This window comes from Felis catus, chromosome D4 (assembly GCF_018350175.1).
Source record: "Felis catus isolate Fca126 chromosome D4, F.catus_Fca126_mat1.0, whole genome shotgun sequence".
NCBI classification, from domain to species: domain Eukaryota; kingdom Metazoa; phylum Chordata; class Mammalia; order Carnivora; family Felidae; genus Felis; species Felis catus.
Genome location: NC_058380.1, coordinates 73,958,938 through 73,978,889, shown reverse-complemented (window position 1 = coordinate 73,978,889; position 19,952 = coordinate 73,958,938). Strand labels below are relative to the sequence as shown.

General features: G+C 46.8%; 1 protein-coding gene across 6 annotated transcripts in view; it reads right to left on the bottom strand.

Moving 5' to 3' along the window:
* Window positions 1-19,952, bottom strand: part of ZNF618 (zinc finger protein 618) — a 184,410-nt gene that overhangs the window by 21,221 nt on the left and 143,237 nt on the right. For 2 of the 6 annotated variants that reach the window (XM_023242604.2, XM_045043518.1), the window contains 4 exons: window positions 17,180-17,239; window positions 16,576-16,665; window positions 5,175-5,414; window positions 1,412-1,495 (listed from right to left, as the gene is read on the bottom strand). In XM_023242604.2, the coding sequence (XP_023098372.1) occupies window positions 1,412-1,495; window positions 5,175-5,414; window positions 16,576-16,665; window positions 17,180-17,239 (474 nt within the window). The remainder of the gene's footprint in view (window positions 1-1,411; window positions 1,496-5,174; window positions 5,415-16,575; window positions 16,666-17,179; window positions 17,240-19,952) is intronic. The other 4 variants (XM_023242606.2, XM_023242607.2, XM_023242616.2 and 1 more) reach the window with 3 other exon arrangements.

Genomic DNA, 19,952 nt, shown 5'->3' with positions numbered 1-19,952 from the left:
CAGATAAGACACATACAGCTCTGAACACACGCCAGGCACGTAGTAAGCGCTCAATAAATGCTGGCTGCCGGCGGCAGCGATTCACCCGTCAGTCCCCCGCCCCAGTTCTGAGAGACTGTTCTGGAAGATGGAGAGGCAGGGGGTGCAGCCTGACTGTGGAGGAAAGGCTCCCTGGGAGGTGGCGGCTCCAGTCCTGGCTCTACCTCTTCCTGAGTGGCCTGGGGCAAGTCACTCTGTCACTTCTGGGCTCACCTTTTGGAGACTGGAGGCCATGTCCCAAAAGGGTGAGCAGCTCTCCAGGGTTTAGGGGATCACGGTGATCTTCTCGGGCTCCCACAGCACACCCCCCTCCTTCTCCTCAGGGCACCCCATGTACCACCTGGTTCACTGAAGACCACCGCCACCACCCCACCCTACCACGTGAGCGCGGAATCTCTGTGGGGCACTGACCGTCCGCCACCACAGGGACGTGTGCGCGACTGATTCCGCCTTTACAGCGGAGGAGAAATTAAGAGGCTGGCCCGAGTCACCAGCTCGCAGGTGGTGCAGCTGGGGTTCACACTTGGACTACAGGTCAAAGCTGGAGCTCACTGAATTGTGCAGAAGCCTCTGCGTTCTTCTGGGCTCCTGGCTGTTTCATAAAGGCCCGGACTGACAGTCACCTGGGCCTCGGTGGTGACAGACCAACACCTATTCTGGTGAATTCAACTTCAGCTGAGCAAGAAAGCAAGGAGGTACCCTGCCTTAACGTAACCAAAGGATCAGAATTCTTTTCTCATCTTGCCCTGGTTGTCACTGTGCAGGCCGGCTTGCTGTGCCTTTTTTTGGACAGGGGCTGCTAGTGACCACCCACGGCTCTAGCTAGGCTTCCTGTGGGTCCACTGGGGGAGCCTTTGGCTGCTCTGCTTTAAGGTACTTCGGGGAAGCCACCAGGGGGCGCCAAAACACCACCGGGAACCTCAGACAAACCTCCTGAGGGGTACCTTTGGAGGGCCTCTGGTCTAAAATGGGGCCAGAACTCAAGAGTCTCTGGCTCTCAGGCTATAGTTCTAACTGCACCCCCATTGCCGCTCCTGGAAAGACCACGTTCACCCTAAAAACACAGCACCAGCGGTCTTACTCCTCCGGGGCCATTGGAGCCAAGGCTGTAGTCTCTGGGGTTAGGGGGAGGAGGGAGAGACAAAGAGTCACAGACCCCTGAGATGCTCCTGAGGCCCAGAGGGAGGCCCCTGGAAGAAAAGGTCCTTCCCACTTCTGCCTCACACTGACCCCCTTCTGATTCCCTGCCCCCAATCTCCTCCCAAGAACACCAGCATGGACCATGAGGAGCCCAGCCCAGAACACCTGCCGCCACCGTGGGCAGGAGGGTTGGGCGCCACAGTGCGCGACAGCCGTCACAGGGCACACTCACCGCTGGAGTTTTGGGAACTGCTATTTGTCTCTTCGAAGTGGTTTTGTGCTTTGCCTTCTACTCTCCGACTGAAAGCGCTTTCTGCTGGGTAGGGACAGGAGAGAGCGAGAGAAAGCAGCGGTGACTGGTTAGTGCTACGAGGGCCAAAGGGAAGGGCGTGACAGGGGACGTAGAGGCCAGGGTACCTCGGAACCGCCCTGGCACGAGGGCTGGCAGAGCCCGGGGCTTTATGCTGGGAACCTGCACGCTGAGGGGCCCCAGGAGCCCAAACCAGACCCCAGCTCCTCAGGCTCACCTGAGTCACCTGATCCCTCGTCAGGGCCCCAAGAGACGCCCCCCCCCACACTACCCAGAGGGGGCAGAGGGCCAGGCACGGGGGCGTGCGTGCGTGACCCGTCCGAGCGCGCACGGATGAAATCCAGCTGAGCGGGCACATGGCAGGTGGGCCTGGGTCTCCCACCTTTGGCTCCTTAGGAGCCACTCTGGCGACACTGAGTAACTTGGACCTGCCGCCCACCACTCGTTCTGCCAGGTTCTGCTGCCTCAGGCTCCACACACGAGCAGGCAATGTGACAGACGGTGTCCTGGTGGAGGCCCTGGCAGAGGAGGAGGGCCAGATGGCCGACCCCAGCTCCCCAAGCCAGGCGGAGGGCATCCTTAGAGAGGAGGTGTGTCGGGCAGAGTGGGGGCAGCCCCACAGCCCGGGAGCCCAAAGACAGGTGAGGCCTGGTCAGAGTTCATCCCGGGGAAGGGACTGGCTCCTCCAGTGATTCCCGGGGCACCTCCGTGTACAGGTGGCGCCTTTCCGGTGCTGTCTGGACACTCTGGGGTGAAGACACGGGGTCCAACCAGGAGGACACATACCAGAGTCTAGTCCCCAGCCCCACCCCTGAGACAGAGTATCTGAGCCAGAAGGTAGCTCTGCTTTTCCCAGTTGCTCTTGGCACTAGGGCTGCTGGACGTTCCAGGAGATAAAGGCTCCTGAGAGCAAGTCAAGTTGGGACGAGCAGCTGACCCGGTCCTTAAGGGGAAACAACAGAGGCTCTGAGAAAGCTCCACCAGAAAGAGACCCATTTAGCTTTGTTTGACCCAACCTTCCCAAATACATTTAGCCACCGAAGCCCATTAAAAAAAATAGCAGGTTTCCTAGAATCCCTCAAAAGTGGCGATCCCCGGAACCCACTTTGGGAAATGCCAGTCACCCAGACCACCCTATGTCAGGAGGGCAAGTGCCCAGACCCTGGGGTCCAGGGTTCCCGAAGATGATGGGGTAATGGGGAAAGAAGCCACAGGTGGCTCCTACGGGCCCTGTCTCCTGAGTCCAACGACACTTCCTGAGATGGCCTCCTTTCTGCGGAGGCTATCGGTAACATCACAAGGGAGACCCACTCTTCAGAAGGTATCCGTAAAATGCCTGGGCTGACAGCTCCCCAGCAGCCCATCTCAAGGTACCATCTGTACGTCGGCAAAGACCCTTAAGTCTTTGTCTAGCGGACCGGGGTGGGGGGACTCTCATTTACTGAGCACCTGCTACGCACCAGGCATGGTCCGCACACCTTACGCCTGTGGTCTCCCACAGTCCTCCCGACAGCCCTGTGAGGTTCACATGGTCATTCCCACGCTATAGATGAAAAGACAGGGAGGTGAGGCCATCCAGTTCCGGGGCTGGGTGTGCTCCTCGCTTCTCCGATGGCAGAATAAGGAGAGTTCGTTCCTGAGGCAGATGCATCGCTCTCTTTAAAAAGATCTGGGGGTAAGGAAGTGATTCCTTTCTTCACCTTCACCCTTATGCACTCAATGGCTACCCATCTGTGGAGGAATTTCACGCAGCCTCACCAAGGTTACACACTCCTACAATTAGTCCCCTTTACCGCTCAGCCCATACTGCAGATGCAAATTTTGACCAGCGATCCCTGCGTCAGCACCTCTGGCCTGGAAACCAGAGGGTGGCGCTGTGGGTCAAGTCTCATGCACAGGCAGGCACGTACACAGAGCACGGCCTTCTACCATGGTCAAGGGCGAGGACAACTTCCAACTCTGACATGCAGATTCCTGTTCACAACCTGACCTCCTCTGCTCTGTGACCTCCACCGCAACTCTCCCAGGTCACACGAAGGCAGCCAGAGGCACATGCCATAGCTTGCTGGACACTTAACTCTGAGGCACTGAGGTCTGAGAGCCGACATAGACCACGCGGCCCTTGCAGGCAATTTTCTGCAGAAACCGCAGGTGTAAAAACTCCCAGCCACAAGGTCAAGAGCAAAAGCAAGATCTACCTGAAAGCCAGGATCCCATTATTGAGTTGAGCCAATATTTATCATCAATGAGCCCACGATGGCCAGTCTGTTTCCAACCAATTTATGACTACTGCTGCAAAAAATACAATGGCTATTGGCTTTTCTCAGCACTGTACCTGGAAAACCATTACCTTCAAGGTTGACTGACTGCTTACTCCTCTTTTGGAAGACCCTAGGCACAATAAGCCTATTTGCAAACGTTTTTAAGAACCAAATCTTTGCCCAAAATTAGCCTCCTGAATCAAAGAGTAAAGGCAAAGGACAACCACTTGGCTATTTCGCTCATCCAAGCTACTGGTTCGCGTAACAAAGTCCTGTTCGGTCGCTTGTGTATTTAACTGATGGCTTTGGTCCTCTTGTGGGCAATGAAAGGCCCATAGTCCCAGAAGGACCACATCATCATTCTATCCTACACCCCACACATCCTGGCAGTCAGTCCAAGGCTCATTCCACTCGGATACGAATCAGGAGTCCTGACAGCCACTACTCAGCATCCAGTGTGTCTTAATCCATTTTCCCGGGAGCAGTGGCTGCTGTGTATCTTTCACTGCCTGTCCACCTTCTGGACCCAGCGCCCCTCTCTGCATGGACTCAAGAAAACACTGCAGCTGGCATCCACTGGTTTCCTGCCAGGCTATGGCCCAGGGAGGGGCTTCCCAGGTAGTACCAGGCAGGGGGAGGCTAAGAGAACAGAGCTTCTGGTCAACCACTCTGCTTCAAGGAGAGCAGCTCTTCCTAGAAATGAGCTTTTTAGATTGGGTTTTTCAGAAAGTCGGGGGATGCAAATTCATGCCAGGAGGGTCCAGGCAGGCAATGTAGATGGATGAACCGGGCTGAATGCAAGACAGACAACAGTGTGATCACAATGAGGAATGACACCTGCCACGCGGCCACTGTGTTGGGGAGGCAGGAGGGAGTGGTAAGGACTGCGGGATACTGGACAGCTCTATTCAAGGGGGCCGCTGTGGCTCCGCCCAAAGCCAACTGTTGCCCTCCAGGGGAGTGGGTCCAGACCTTCTGGAGGCAGAGCCCCTTTCTGCATGGACTCAAAAACACTGGAGATGGCATCCACTGACCTTCCAATGTCAGCTAGAAATCAACCGCCTTATGTAAAATCTCCTAATGCTCAAATGTTGGCAATTAAAAAACAATTTAACACCTTGGGCCATGACTTTGGGAAAAATATTCTCCTACTCAAAAAAAAAAAAAAAAAAAAAAAAAAGCTTGCAAACCATCATATACAAACCCTCTGATTTAGGGTAAAAAAAACCTAGCCTCAGAGAGGCTAGGTGGCTCACCAGGGTGAGAGCCAGCCAGAGGCACAGCTGGAACCCAGATCTGTCCCAGAGAGCCACGGGACCGCCACTCGCTCTTGCAAGGGAACAGTGACCTCGGGCACAGCTGTGGCAGGTGGAGAGAAGGGCAGGGAGTGGAGGAAGTGTGAAGGTAACATAGGCCATTGGTACCTGCAGTTGCCTTGCTTGCCGGAGATCCCGAATTTGGAGTGCGGAACGTCTGGGTTTGGGTGGCTGGAGGGGTGCGGTGTAAGAGGGTGGCGCATCGGACCACGGAGGCCGGAGCTTTTTTCCCCGACTGGTTCGTCTGGGTCTTCGCTGCCACGAAGCGTGGAGATGGGGAGACCTCCGGATGTGAACACTCAGAGCCCGTGTCTGGATCGTCCGGTGGCTCCCACCCAGGGGCGGTACCTGAGAGGGTCATGCTCTCAGTCCCCGTGGGCCCTCGGAGCTGGCTGAGTGAGTGGCCTCTTGGGCCACAGAACCCCACGCTCAAGGTTCAAAACCTCTTCTTCGTCCACCGGGTAGAGGACGTCCCTTCTACTCAAAAGCCTAAGAAAGTCCAAGATTCTAGAACCTTCCCCAGCTTCTCCTAGAGGGAAGCCTGATCACCAGCTAACACTCAGAATTTCCCAGAGGCCACTGACCAGCTCAATGGGAAGTTCACCCATAACCCTTGGCTCACCCAAGGCTCTCAGCGTCTATGAACGCAGCCTATGACCTGCGCTTGGGGGAACGTGAATTAGTCAACCGGGCACGAGAGCATTTTCTAGAACGTTGGCTCCTAAGCCAAGGCAGCCTGGCTCAGAAGTAATGACAGAAAGCGAACAGGCAGGGACATGCTGGAGTTGACTGGTGGTGGGGGGCGAAAGCAGAGGGGTTCAATGTCGCCTCAGGATTTTAGGGGAAGAGGCTCTGTGGTGCCTCCTGGGCACTGACGGTATTGTTGCCTTGGGGACACCACTTAAGTGTACCCTGCCGCTTTAATTCAAGTAAGGGCAGCAGTTCCCTGGTGGTGTTTTGGGAAGTCTGGGTCACCATTTCCCAGAACCCCTGCCTCCCTCACCTGAATTCTCTGCAGGAGCTGGAGTCACTGAGAACCGGGGGCTGACCCCTAGGTGGTCTACGACTGCCTTGGCCGTCCTGGGCAGGCAATGGTCTGCCTCCTTCGCACTGCCCTGCCCGGGGCCATAAACTACCAGGTGGCCAAGCCCTGAACCTGGCCACACCCCCACATTTAAAACGGACAGGAACAGGGGCGGGGGTCTGCCCCTGCAACTCTTCCTCCGAAGGTGAAAAGGGGACCAGGCAGCATGGGAAGGGACTGCTTTGGTGCTGGCCAGGGGGCTCATAGATCTCACAGGAACTGGTACACACAACATCCCAGCCACAGCAGAGCTGCCCAAGAAGGCCGCTGTCACCACCCCCCTGCATCTGGGGGTGCAGGAGGGGCTTCATTATACTCCTGCCCGCAGGACAGTATCCATCCATCCTGGGCTTCAGCCACTCCACCCACTGCTTTCAGAGCCAAAAAATAAAAAGGCACTTCCTGGGCCTCCACCGTCGGCCATTCCTGGCACAGATGAGGAAGCCCAGGCCCAGAGAAGCAGGAAGCAGGACTTTACCCAAGGTCACAAGGGAAGCCAGTCTTCGGTGCTTCATTCACCACCCTGAGACACTGAGACGAGCTCAGAGGATGGAGGCTGCCCCCTTGGAGGGTCACCTCCTCCTTCGTTCAGTGGTGGCCACATGCCAGGAGCTGGGGGACCCTCCAGTCACAGCCCCCTAAAGCAGGCCCTCACCCGCCCGTCCTAGGAGGAGTCCCCAAGGCCGCAGCCCGCAGAGGACACAGGTCTGTCCACTCTCTGTACTCCCATTCTCCAGAGTCTGGCTTCCTTAATCCCAAACTACAGAGGTCTGGGTAGGGAACGACACTTCTTTAAGTTTCCTCCTTCTCTCTCTCCCTTTTGGAGTCAAGGACCTTGGAGGTCCTGGAGTCCAATCAAAAGAGCGGCTCATCTCACGATTCCCAAACAACCTACACATCAGACTCCATGGCATGTGTCCAGAGTCGTATCACGATTCCCAAACAACCTACACATCAGACTCCATGGCATGTGTCCAGAGTCGTATCTCTGAGTTCCCTACTATCTCCCTGAAGCAGTTTGGGGACTAAGTATGGAGCAAAGCGAAGCCCCCTCTGGATCCCAGGTCCCTCACCTTTGGCCTCTGAGGTCTTGGGACTCTTTACTTGCCCTCTCTTGACCTTTGTACCCCACCTGTTCCCCTTATGTCCACCAATAAAAGTGAGACACCCACCTCTGTGCGACCAGCCTCACAGGGATTTTGTGAGGATCCAAGAACACACAAAATCACAGAAGTACCTTGAATGGTAAATGGCTCTTCAAATGTGAATAGCTGTTACTCACATTTTTTAGGAATAAGGAAACCGAGACCCAGAATGTTTAATAAGTTTACAGTGGCATAGGAAGTCCATGCCAGGATGGGACAGGAGCTCATGTTTGCCAGCTACTCAAGGAGGCCTCTGCACAAGGCCGTGTGGTCCCCTTTGGCCTCAACCCACACATGCTGGGAACCTGGACACAAGGAACAGAGAATTTCTGAGCAATACACTTGCTTTCTTTCTTAGGCCCCAGACTGTACCCTGAAGGACTGTTTCTAGGAGACCCTCTGATCAGACCTTTCCATGGTCTACAATTCCTGATGTCAAAATCCTGGCCATTTGTGTGAGAGACCCCTCGTTCCCTGTGGCAGGGAGCTCAGGGACACCCACGAAGCACATGACATAATAAATCTTCAGGCCTGGGACCTGCTCATCTCTTGTTTTCCCATTCTAGGACACCCTCTGTGTCTTCCAAGCCTCATGGCCTTTGCACATGCTATTTCCTCTGCCTGGAATGATCTTCCCTCCAATTTTTGCCTGGGTAACTAGTGCTGGTCCTGCATATTTCCACATGAGCATCACTTCCTCTCGTAACCGTCCCTGACACCTCACCTGGTCATTTTCAGTCCCCCGTCCACTTCCCTTCTAAGAACTGATCACCACCTATGATAATGACACAGGCTGTGGTCTTTTGGTTGGGGTCTCTTTCCCCATTAGCCTGAATGCTCTGTGAGGACAGAGTCTGCCAGTTAGGCCCAACCATGTACTCAGGACCAGGCACATTCCCTGATACACAGGAAGTGCTCAAGAGGTATTATGGAATCAGAGAACCAATGCCTCAATGTCCAGAAAAGCAAAACTCAGAACCACACTTAAACAGACCACAACAAAGATGGGATGCCCAGGAGGGGACAAGAGAAGCTACCTCATGTGTTACCCTCTGGTTGGCCACAGGGGTCTCTCTAAGGCAGAGGGGCACACGGAGCTCAGAGAGGTATAGGCACCACTCCAGGGTCACACAGCAGGTACGGACCAAGCAGGATGAACTTCCCAGACTCCTAATTCATTTCACTCAGCAGTTTGCTCCATCTGTTGACCTTCTCACATGGAATGTTATCAGGCTGGAATTCCTACCTGAGCCCTCACTGGGAAAAGAACAAAGAGCTTCAGACAGACTGGCTGACTGCCCTTATGAAGAACACACGTGAGATGTTTATATATAGGAGATATTTAAAAATAACAGCACGGGGGTCTCCCCTTTCTGTAAAATGAAAAATTCAATGGGAACAAAAAGATTCAGAGAATGTAAAGATTCGAGAAAAGTTAACCACATAGACCAGGTGGTCTCCCTGAAACCTTCACCAGGCAGAGGAGGGTGAAGATGCATCTGAGGCAAATGGGAAGAGCATGCTCAACGGCCGGAGGCGGGAATGAACGGACGATGTGGTGCAAAAGGAGTCTAGGTTGGAAACGCTTTCTCAGGGATTTCCGTCTTCGAGACAGAACCAGAGAACTTACACTTCCGGCCATGATGGACTACCTGGTGTAGGGCTAGTTGTCCTCCTTCAACTATAAAGCTGGACAAAATACATAAAACAACAGTTTTCAGACGCGGAACAGGAGGCAGTGCAGGGTCGTGATTTACGACAGAAGACCTGATGTGAGATCACTCCAGTCTCTGCCTGGAGACCTTCTGGACCACAGCACAGGGGTGGAGCCCAAAGAAGGCACTGCAGTCTGGGTGAACAGAGGAGACAGTGATCAGGTTCAGGGATTCTGACAATGGCTGGAATTGGCAGGACAGAATAACAAAAAGGGATGAATTAAAAAAAAAAAAAAAAAAGATCTCCAGAAATATGCAGAGGGGCCTCTTAAAGCGTCTGATGGGTGCCAAACTGATTTGTACAGAATGAACCTCTGCACAGCCTGGAAGGTAACAGCTTCTAGGGGGGGAGTGAGCCGAGAACAGATTCAGAAGTCTCACGAGAGTAGGAGATGTCTGAGCTCCCACCTGCCAAAGCAGAGAGACCTTGCTGAACACCTCAAGCATTTAGTTGAAACCCAGAAAGGTCAGGCCTTAGGATTACTCTAACCCTAGAATAAGAACACTCTAGACCCACCCTAACAGTTTACACACAAGCCTTTGAAGTATGAAGCTGATCTGTAAGTAAATTAACTGCCTGCCAGAACAAAATTTAACACCTTTCAAAGAAAGATAACAAAATCCAGATGCTCAACAAATATCACAATGCGCAGCACAGAACAAAAAATTACTTGTGAGGCGAAGCAGGAAAATGTGACTAAATACTCCAGAGAAAAATACCCATCAACAGAAACATACAGAAATGACAGGAATGATGGAATTTGTGGACAAGGACCTTTCAACAGCTTTCGTAAATATGCTCAAAGATTTAAAGGATAATATGCACATAATGAGAAAAGACATGATATAAAAAGGAACCAAATGGAAATTACAGAGATGAAAACTAGGATAGCTGAAATGATAAATTCACTTGATGCTTTTCTAATAAAACAGACTGCACACTAGAGAAGAAAAGATCAGTGAACTTGAAGACAGGATACTAGAAACTATCCAAATTGAAGCTCGAAGGGAAAACAGGGATGATAAGCTGAACAGACCTTCATCACCAAACAGTTTAACATATATGTAAACAAAATCTCAACAACAGAGAAAAGAGAGATTGAGTAATAAGAATATTTGCAGAGGGGCACCTGGGTGGCTCAGCAGTTGAGTGTCCGATTTAATTTAGGCTCAGGTCATGATTCCAGGATCATGGGCTCGATCAAGCCCTTGTGTCAAGCTCCACACTCAGTGTGGAGCCTGCTTAGCATTCTCTTTCTCTCTCCTTCTGTCCCTTTCTCTGACTCATGCTCAATCTCTCTCTAAAATAAAAATTTAAGAAAATATATTTGAAGAAATAATGGCTGAAATTTTCCAAATTTGATGAAAAATATAAACCCACTGATTCAAAAAATTCAGTGAACCCCAAACAGGATAAACACAAAGAAAACTACACGCCATAATCAAACTGATAAAAAAAAAAAAAAAAAAAAAAAACAACCAGTAATATGTAGATATATTTAAAAGCACCCAGACAGGGGTGCCTGGGTGGATCAGTCGGTTGAGTGTCCGGCTTCAGCTCAGGTCACGATCTCGCGGTCCGTGAGTTCGAGCTCCGCGTCGGGCTCTGGGCTGATGGCTCAGAGCCTGGAGCCTGCTTCCGATTCTGTGTCTCCCTCTCTCTCTGCCCCTCCCCTATTCATGCTCTGTCTCTGTCTCAAAAATAAATAAACGTTAAAAAAAAAAAATAAAAGCACCCAGACAAAAAGACACATTAAATATAGAATCACAATCAGAATGATCTCTGACTTCTCACCAGAAACATAAACCAGAAGATAAAAGAGTGACACTTTTAAAGTGCTGGAAAAAAAAAAAATCTCAACCTAGAATTTCATATCCAGACAAAACATCCATCGAAAGAAACAGGTAAAATAAAAACATCTTCAAGTAAGAGAATCTTTCCCCAACAGACCTACAATAGAAAAAATGTTAAAGGAAGTTCTTCAGGAAATAAGGGAAAATGATTATAGATGGAATTCAGATTTATTATACAAAGAAAGGAAAAGCACAGGAAATGGTAAATATGTTAGAAAATATAAAAGGCATTTTCTCATTTCTTAATTAACAAATAATAGACTGTTTAAAGCAAAAAAATTATTGGGCTTATAACTTATGTAGACATAGATGTATGGTAAAAACATAAAGGACAGGAGAGTAGTAAATAGAAGTACACTGTTATAAGGTTCTTACGTTACGTGTGATGTTATGAATTAAATTTATGATAGATTGTAATACATTAAAGATGTATATTACAAACCACAGAGGAACCACTAAAGAAAAAGGGAGTACAGCTAGAAAGCTAACAAAGGAAATTTTTTTGGAAGTTCTTGATTAATATTAAAGAAGGCAAGAAAAGAAGAAAAAATGAACAATAAGAAGAGATGGGACAACTAGAAAAAATATAAGGCAAAATATACAAAGTATAAAAAATATGAACTACAAAATACAAAAATCCAACCATATCCATATATAATATTAAATGTAAATGGATTAAACACTTCATTTAAAAGGCAGGGATTGTCGGACTAGAGAAAAGAGTGAGAACCAATTATACGTACATACTTCAAATAGACACAGAAACATTAAAACAAAAAGATCGAAAGAAATACACCATGCAAACACTAATTCTAAGCAAGCTGCAGCAGCTATATCAATATCAGATAAAGTAGATTTCAGGACAACAGGTATTACCTGTTAAAGAAATTAAGAAATAAATAAAGGTACTGAACAATTTTTAAAGGGTCGTCAAAACATAATGGTCCCAAGTGTGTGCACCTAAAAGCAAGGTTTCAAAACACATGAATCAAAAACTGACAGAACTAAAGGGAGACACAGCATATCCGCAATTACAGTTGCAGATTTTAATGTCTCTCAGTACTAGATAGAACGAGTGTATTTTTTTTTCTAAAGCCTGAAAAGGTGTAGAGATTTGATTATTAACCGGCTTAACCTAAGTGACACTACACTCAGGGAATATTCTTCCCAACTCATTCTAAGAGGCCAGTTTTACCTTGACACCCAGCTGAGACCAGGACATTACAAAAAAGAAATGTACACTACTGGTTGGAATGTAAATGGCATAACCACTTTGAAAAACAGTTGGCTTCTTTCTTAAAAGTTAAATACACATGTATCATATGATCCAGCTATTCCACTCCTAGGTATTTATTCAAGATTAATGAACGCATTTGTCCATACAAGGACACGTACACCAACGTTGAGAAGCTTTATTTGTATTAGCTCTAAACTAAAAACAACCCAAATGTCCATCCGTAAGTGAATAAAGGAAACTGTGGTATCTATATCTATCCAATGGAAAGCTACTTCTCATCAATTAAAGGGAATGAACTACTGATAACATGTAACCATGGATGAATCTTAAAACAATCCATGGTGAGTGAGAGAAGCCAGACCCTCCCCCCACACATAAAAAGGGTACATACTCTAAGATGCCACATATGCAATATGCTAGAAAATGCAAATTAATCTATAGTAACAGAAAGAAAATCAGTGTTTGCCTGGGGATGGGAAAGTGGTGAGTAAGGGATTATACAAAAGCACAAAAAAACCTTTAGGGGTGATGAGATGCTCATTATCTTAATGGCAGTGATGGTTTTGTGAGTGCATACATAGGTCAAAACTTATCAAACCGTACACTTTAAATACAGGCACTTTAGGGGTGCCTGGTTGGCTCAGTCGGTTGAGCGTCCGACTTCAGCTCAGGTCATGGTCTCGCAGTTCATGGGTTCAAGCCCCGTGTTGGGCTCTGTGCTAACAAACAACTCAGAGCCTGGATCCTCCTTCAGATTCTGTATCTCTCTCTTCCCCTCCCCTGCTCATGCTCTGCCTCTGTCTCTCAAAAATAAATAAATGTTAAAAAAAATTAAATACAGGCACTGTATTGTGTAACGATATGCCTCAATACTGTTTAAAAAAACTTCACCAGAAGAATTTTATTTTCTTGATTATGATGATGATCATCATCAAACCACGGATTGAACACGGGGCTCTGCTAATTCTAGGATTGTAGCTCCCTATCCTTGAGAAATCAGTTGCGGGAGTGATATTAAAAACCAGGTGAAATCCTGGGGAGTTTTAGATAGGAGTGATCAGAAAATATGTTCTTGAGATCAAATAACTCTACAAACTACCCCAGGTCTTAAAATAATTCAGATGCCTTTCCAAGAAAAATAAGTTTCAAAGAAGAAAATCACTCTCCAAACAAAGAGGAAACATTCCAACATTTTAAGTTTCTTCAGTTCATTTCAGAGTTGGACTTTCTGATACTCTTAATGTGTTTTAATAAAGTATAGGCATTGTGACTTATTTAAGAACAATGACAATAAATCAATCCATGTAATACACATTATCAGAATAAAAGAGGAGAATCATAGAATCATCTCAACAGGTACAGAAAAAAACGTAAAACACCTATTTATGACAGAAGAGTTCAGTAAACTAGGAATAAGAGGTAACTTCAACTAATAAAGGGCATTTATAAAAACCTACTTCAGCTAATATAATACTTAAAAATGAAAATGATAATCCTTAATGATAAAAAACTGAACCTTATGATTATGAAAAAGGCAGAAATACTCACTGAAGTTTTATACTCAACATTGCACTGGAAGATCCTAACCAGTACAGTGAAACAACAAAAAAATACAGACTGGAAAGAAGCAAAGTTATTTATTAGTAAATGATATCAGTATGTATACAGAAAACCCTAAGAAACTCGTAAAAATGTTATTAGAACTAGTAAGTGAATTTAGTAAAACTGCAAGATACAAATTCAATATACAAAAATTATGTCTTTATGTAATAGCAATAAATAATTGGAAAACTGAAAATCATAACAGTGTCAAAAAACATGAAGTACTTAGAGATAATTTCATGAAATATGTACAAGATCTCTACTCTGAAAAATACAAACTATTGCTGAGAGAAAAAGACCTAAATACATGGAGAGATATACCACATTCATGGATTGGAATTGCCAATATTATGATGATGTCTATTCTCTCTAAATTGGTCTGTAGATTCAGAGTAATCCTAAACAGAATCCCAGTTGGATTTTTTGGTCGAAATTGGGAATCAGAAACTCCCCTAACATTTATATGGAAGAGCAAAGTTCCTAGAATTGACAAATATTCTTTTAAAAAGAGCAAAGTCGAAAAACCGAGAGTACCTGAATTTAAGGCTATAAAACTCCAGTAAATGAGACCATATTGGCATAAACATAGATAAATAAATCGACAGAACAGAAATAAACTCATACATATTTATGCATTCAACTGATTGTCAATTCAATGCAATGCAATGGGGGAAAGGACAATCCTTTTAACAAATGATGGAACCACCAGATATCTGTATGGGATAAAATTAATCTCAACTCCTACCTCTCACCATTCACAAAAGTTAACTTGAAAAGATCACAGACCTAAATGCAAAGGCTAAAATTTTAAAGCTTCCAAAAGATAATTAAGGATGCTCACAATCTTGAGGTAGTTAAGATATTCTGGGTAGGACCCAGAAAGCACTAGCCATAGAAAAAATTGGTAAATTAGACTTTATAAAAATTAAAAACCACTCATCGAACGATACTGTACGAAAATCAAAAGGCATGTTGAAGACTGCAAGAAAATATTCATAGTACATATACCTGATACAAGACCTGGCTCTACAATGTATAAAGAACTCTTACAATTTAAAAAAATTTTTTTATTATTATTTTTTGAGAGAGACAGAGAGAGAGAGAGAGACGGAGAGAGAGAGACGGAGAGAGAGAGACAGAGAGAGAGAGAGAGAGAGAGAGCAAGCAGGGAAGGGGCAGAGAGAGAGGAAGACACAGAATCTGAAGCAGGCTCCAGGCTCTGAGCTCTCAGGACAGAGCCCAACGGGGGGCTCGAACTCATAGACCGCGAGATCACAATCTGAGCTGTAGTCAGCCGCCCAACTGACTGAGCCACCCAGGTGCCCCAAGAACCCTTACAATTTAATAATACAAACAACCCAACCACAAAATGGGCAAAAGACTTTAGACAATCTCCAGAGTAAAATACACACATGGCCAATATGCAGAAGAAAGCATGCTCAACATCATTGGTCATCAAGGAAATACAAATTAACACCACAATGACCAGTAAGCACTCACCAGAACAGCTAGAATTAAACAGCCCATCGCCTACAAACTCTGGCAAGAATGTGGAGGAAGTGGAACTCCCATATGTGGCTGGCGGGAGCGTAAGATGCTACAGCCATTTTGGAAAATGGTGTGTAAGTTCTTAAAGAGTTAAACACACTCTCCCCTATGACCTAGCAATTTTACTCCTTGGTATTTTACCCATGAAAAATAAACACATATGTCCCCAAAAAGCCTCCTACAAACACTTTCATAGCAGGTTCAGTCATAAGAGCCTAAAATGGGAAACAACTGAAATGAACAAGCAAATGGCTAAACAGGGGTATTTTCATACAATGGAATACTGCTCAGCAGTAAAAAAAGAAAGAATAACTGATACATACAACGTGTATGTGTCTTACAGACATTATGCTAAGTGAAAGCAGCCAGGCGCCAAAGAGTATCATCAGATGAATCCATTTGTAAGGACTTCCTCTGCAGTGAGCACAGATCCTTCTGGACACTCTCACCAGACCCAGGGTCCTCAAGCCCTAGCCCTGGGTACCACCTGATGAAGCCATCCAGTTCAGCCCCTAATTCTACACAGAACCCATCGGCACCCAAATCTCCAGATCCAAAGCCCACTGGAGGGGCTGTTTCAACCTCAGCAAACTAATCCTCTGTTGGATCTAGCCTAAATCTCTCATATCCTCCTAGCCCACATATCTGGGGATCTAAGGATGGAGCCCCCTCTGACATCCAGGAGGGAAGCTGGGAAGTCAATCAGTGGTATCAGGAGAGTTGGAAGGCTGGGATGTCCCAACGGAAGGGCCCTTAGAACTCTTTTCCTCCCAGGCCAAGGGAGAAGGGAGAGATGGAGGGCCAGAAACAGGATGGGGCCCGCCCAAGGTCCCGCAACCCTGCAACCCAGCTGATTAAACCCAGGGCTTCTGAGTCTTGACTTAGCATCCCTTCCCCCTTTTTACCTTTTCCACCACCGAGGGCAAAAACGGAACTGTCCTGTCTAGTTGGCCATCGCCTAGCCTGGGTTAGGCCATGCGTTGGTTCAGACTGAAGCTGTATCACGGGTCACTGGCTCCGGAGTGGGGGTCTCAGGAACCACAGGATTCAGAGGTGGTTAGGGGTGGGGCCACTGGAGGATTTGGATGAATGATGCCCACCCTGAGTCTACCGAGGGAAACTCAGGCTTTCTTGGCTGAAGGGTGGGGCTTTCCCAGCTAATCCAGCTACTGCGGTAAGGTGGCCCGGGTCAGGCCTGGACACCTGGAGGCTGCCCCAGGCCACGCCCACCTGTACATCCACCCTGCCCTGGCAAAGCCTCGGCCTGTGGCTGGCCCGCCCCTCCCTCCAACTCCTCCAGGCCCCAACCAGAGAAGGTACTCACTGATGGGGGCGTGTAAGGCCACGTGCTCCTGGTAGGGCGTGTAGTACTTGTACTGCTTTCCGCAGAATTCACAGGTGTAATTGCCAGTTTCTGTCCAAGGAGAGGCAAGTGTGGGAATGGGCACGTGACCCCCAGCAAGCAGCAGCAGCATGCTCCCTCCCCTCCGGCTCCCCTCATCCTGGGACCAACTACAACCCTGAGCCCACTGGACTCAGCCTGCCTGGGTTCAGCTCCCAGCTCCTCCTCCATGTCCAGCCGTGTGACCTCGGGCAAATCTCTTAACCTCTCTGTGCCTCAGTTTTCCTATCTATAAAACGGGGGTAATAATTGGACCACCTTGTAGGATTGCTGTGAGGATTAAATTTATACGTCAAGTGCTTAGAACAGTACCTGGCACACGCCGTTTCTCCGTCCACACTCCCCCCCCAGACCCTGGTGCTCAGGAAATGTGTGGTGACCAGTGCCAACCTTTCGCTCAGCCCCTCTGCGATGGCCACGCTTGGGTCCCCTCGTCTCCAAGACCTTCCCCGCCCCCAAGCACCCTCACCCCCCCGGCAGAAGGGGTCACGTCTTCCTCTCAGGCCCCACCAGACTTTATCTTTACCTCTCTTTGGGCACTGCCTAACTTCTTTCTTCTTAAAAATTTCTGATGTAATATTGTTCACTGGGGGAAAATTATAAAATACTGATAAATACAAATACAAAACTTAAAGAGTACGAGAAATTTCAATCATCTGTCACCCCCAAACAAAGAGCAGCAGCTGCCCCCTGGGGTGGAGTGTGCAACCTTGCCATCCGCCCCCGGGGCCCACCCCTCACTCCCATCTCCTCCGGAGCCGGCTCCTCTCCCTGACATCAGCTGTCTAGCTCCGGTGGGCCTTGAATTAGCCAGCCCTGATCCGTATCCTCTTTGTAACCCGGTGTATTCAATCGACGATACTTTGTGGACATCTTGCTCAATCAATAAACATCGATCCCTACTGCCTTTATTGGCTGTATGGTTCCCTCTGGACTTTGAAATCTGCTGAGCCAGTCTCCTGCACCAGGGGATGTTCAGATCGTTTCAAATTTTTTTCCCTTACCAAAAAAAAAAAAAAAAAAAAAAAAGCAGCCATCCACATCTTTGTAGAAATGTTTGCACATTTGCTCATCATTTGTCACATCGTTGCAAAGTAAAGATTATTGTGCATAATCTTTGCTCATTATTTCCTCAGGATAAATTGTGGGCATGCATTTTTAAGGCTTTTGATAACCACAGCACCAACTACATATCAAAAGGTTGGGCCAATTTTTATCCCAATCAGAAAGCTGTGCCTTATCGGGAGAATTCTATTGCACTGCTGGTTTTATTTTCCATTTGTTTTGAGTTCTAAGGAAATTGACTATTTTTCATGTTTAATTAACTGTAGTTTTTCTTTCGTGACTTTCCCATTTGAGTTTACAGCCAATGTTTCCATAGGCGTATTTACATTTTTTTAATTGCTAAGAACTCTGCAGATTAAGGACATCAACATTTTGCTATGTCACAATTTTTCTCAATTTTTTAAAATTGTTTGTGGTCTTTCTCTTTCAATACGGATTTAAACTTTTTCATAAATAACTTTTATAACTGATTCATGAACACTGGGAAAGATAGACGATTTGCTATTTACAGGCTTCGAAGTTGTTAGTTAGATCAACCGTATTAATTATATTATTCATGGGGCGCCTGGGTGGCGCAGTCGGTTAAGCGTCCGACTTCAGCCAGGTCACGATCTCGCGGTCCGTGAGTTTGAGCCCCGCGTCAGGCTCTGGGCTGATGGCTCAGAGACTGGAGCCTGTTTCCGATTCTGTGTCTCCCTCTCTCTCTGCCCCTCCCCCGTTCATGCTCTATCTCTCTCTGTCCCAAAAATAAACGTTGAAAAAAAAAATTTTTTTTTTAAATTAAAAAAAAAAATTATATTATTCAAGCCCTACATGATCCCGTTTGTCTACCTGCTCTCTCCAAGACGGTCATGATCAACCTTTCCATTTTGTCATATTCCTAAATGTATTTTGTATTTTTAGATGTGATGTTGTCTGCCGCATTTAAGGCTCACGAAATCAAAACTGTCAGTGTTAACTAACTAACATGACACGATTTTCTAACATGGTGCTTCTCAAAGGGTGGTCCCTGAGCCAGCAGCACCGGTATCGTCTGTCAAACCGTTAGAAATGCATATTCTCTGAGACTTATCTAAGACGCTAAAAGCAAAATTCTAGGAATGGGATCTAGCAATCTGGGTTTTAACAGTCCCCCTAGAAAACTGTGATGCAGAGGAAAGTTTAAGAACCACCGCTCAAACTTCTAATTATACTCTTGTATTAGTCTGATGGACATTAATTCCGAAGTTACTTTCTAGGATCTTTCTTTCTACTTGTCTGCATGTGTCTGAAAACACTTCCCTAAACTGTCTTGGGAAAATTCATTAAAAAGATACTTTGCTAAATGTCAGCCGAAAATGATGAGCAAAAGCAGTCATGGTTCCTGCCTTCAAGGAGCTTACAGTCTGGGAAAGGAGACAGAAAAATCAAATAATCACACAAACTTAACACTGCAACCTCAAGAGGGGCTCTTAAAGGAGACACTTACAGTGCTATGAAAATCCTAACAGGGAACGCAATTTAGTTAAGGAAGCGAGAGTGAGTTCCCTGAGAAAGATAAAAGATGAGGAATTAACTAAGTGTGTTGCTAATAAACCATTATTTCAAATTAACCTGAGAATCTCTGTCTTCTAATAAAAGAGATTATGCCATTTGCTTTTATTTAAAGCTATAATTGACTTGGTTTTACGTGTTTTATATTTTGTTTCTTTTTTTTTCGTGTTCCACCTTTTCTGGTTTCCTTTGTTTCAGTTGTTTGATGAATGAAATCTTCTCTCTGCCTTTCCATTATTCTCCAATATTCCATTATTTTCCAATATTCTCCTTTGTTTTACATAGCATGCAAGATACATCTGTCTGTTACAGTTAAGCAGAAAATGGTATTTTCAAGTCTATTACCATTGAGAAAGGCAGTTTAACTCCATGCTTCTCACACTTTTGCATGTTTAAGAATCATCTGGAAAGATGGTTACAACACAGATTGCTGGGCTCCACCCCAGAGATTCTGAATCCGTGGCTTGGGGGTGGAGCCTAAGAATTTACATTAAAAAAATTTTTTTTAATGCTTATTTTTGAGAGAGAGAGAGAGAGAGCACAAGCGGGAGAGGGGCAGAGAGAGAGGGAGACACAGAATCCAAAGCAGGCTCCAGGCTCTGAAGCTGTCAGCACAGAGCCTGACATAGGGCTCAAACCCACCAACCACGAGACCATGACCTGAGCTGAAGTAGAACACTTAACCGACTGAGCCACCAGGC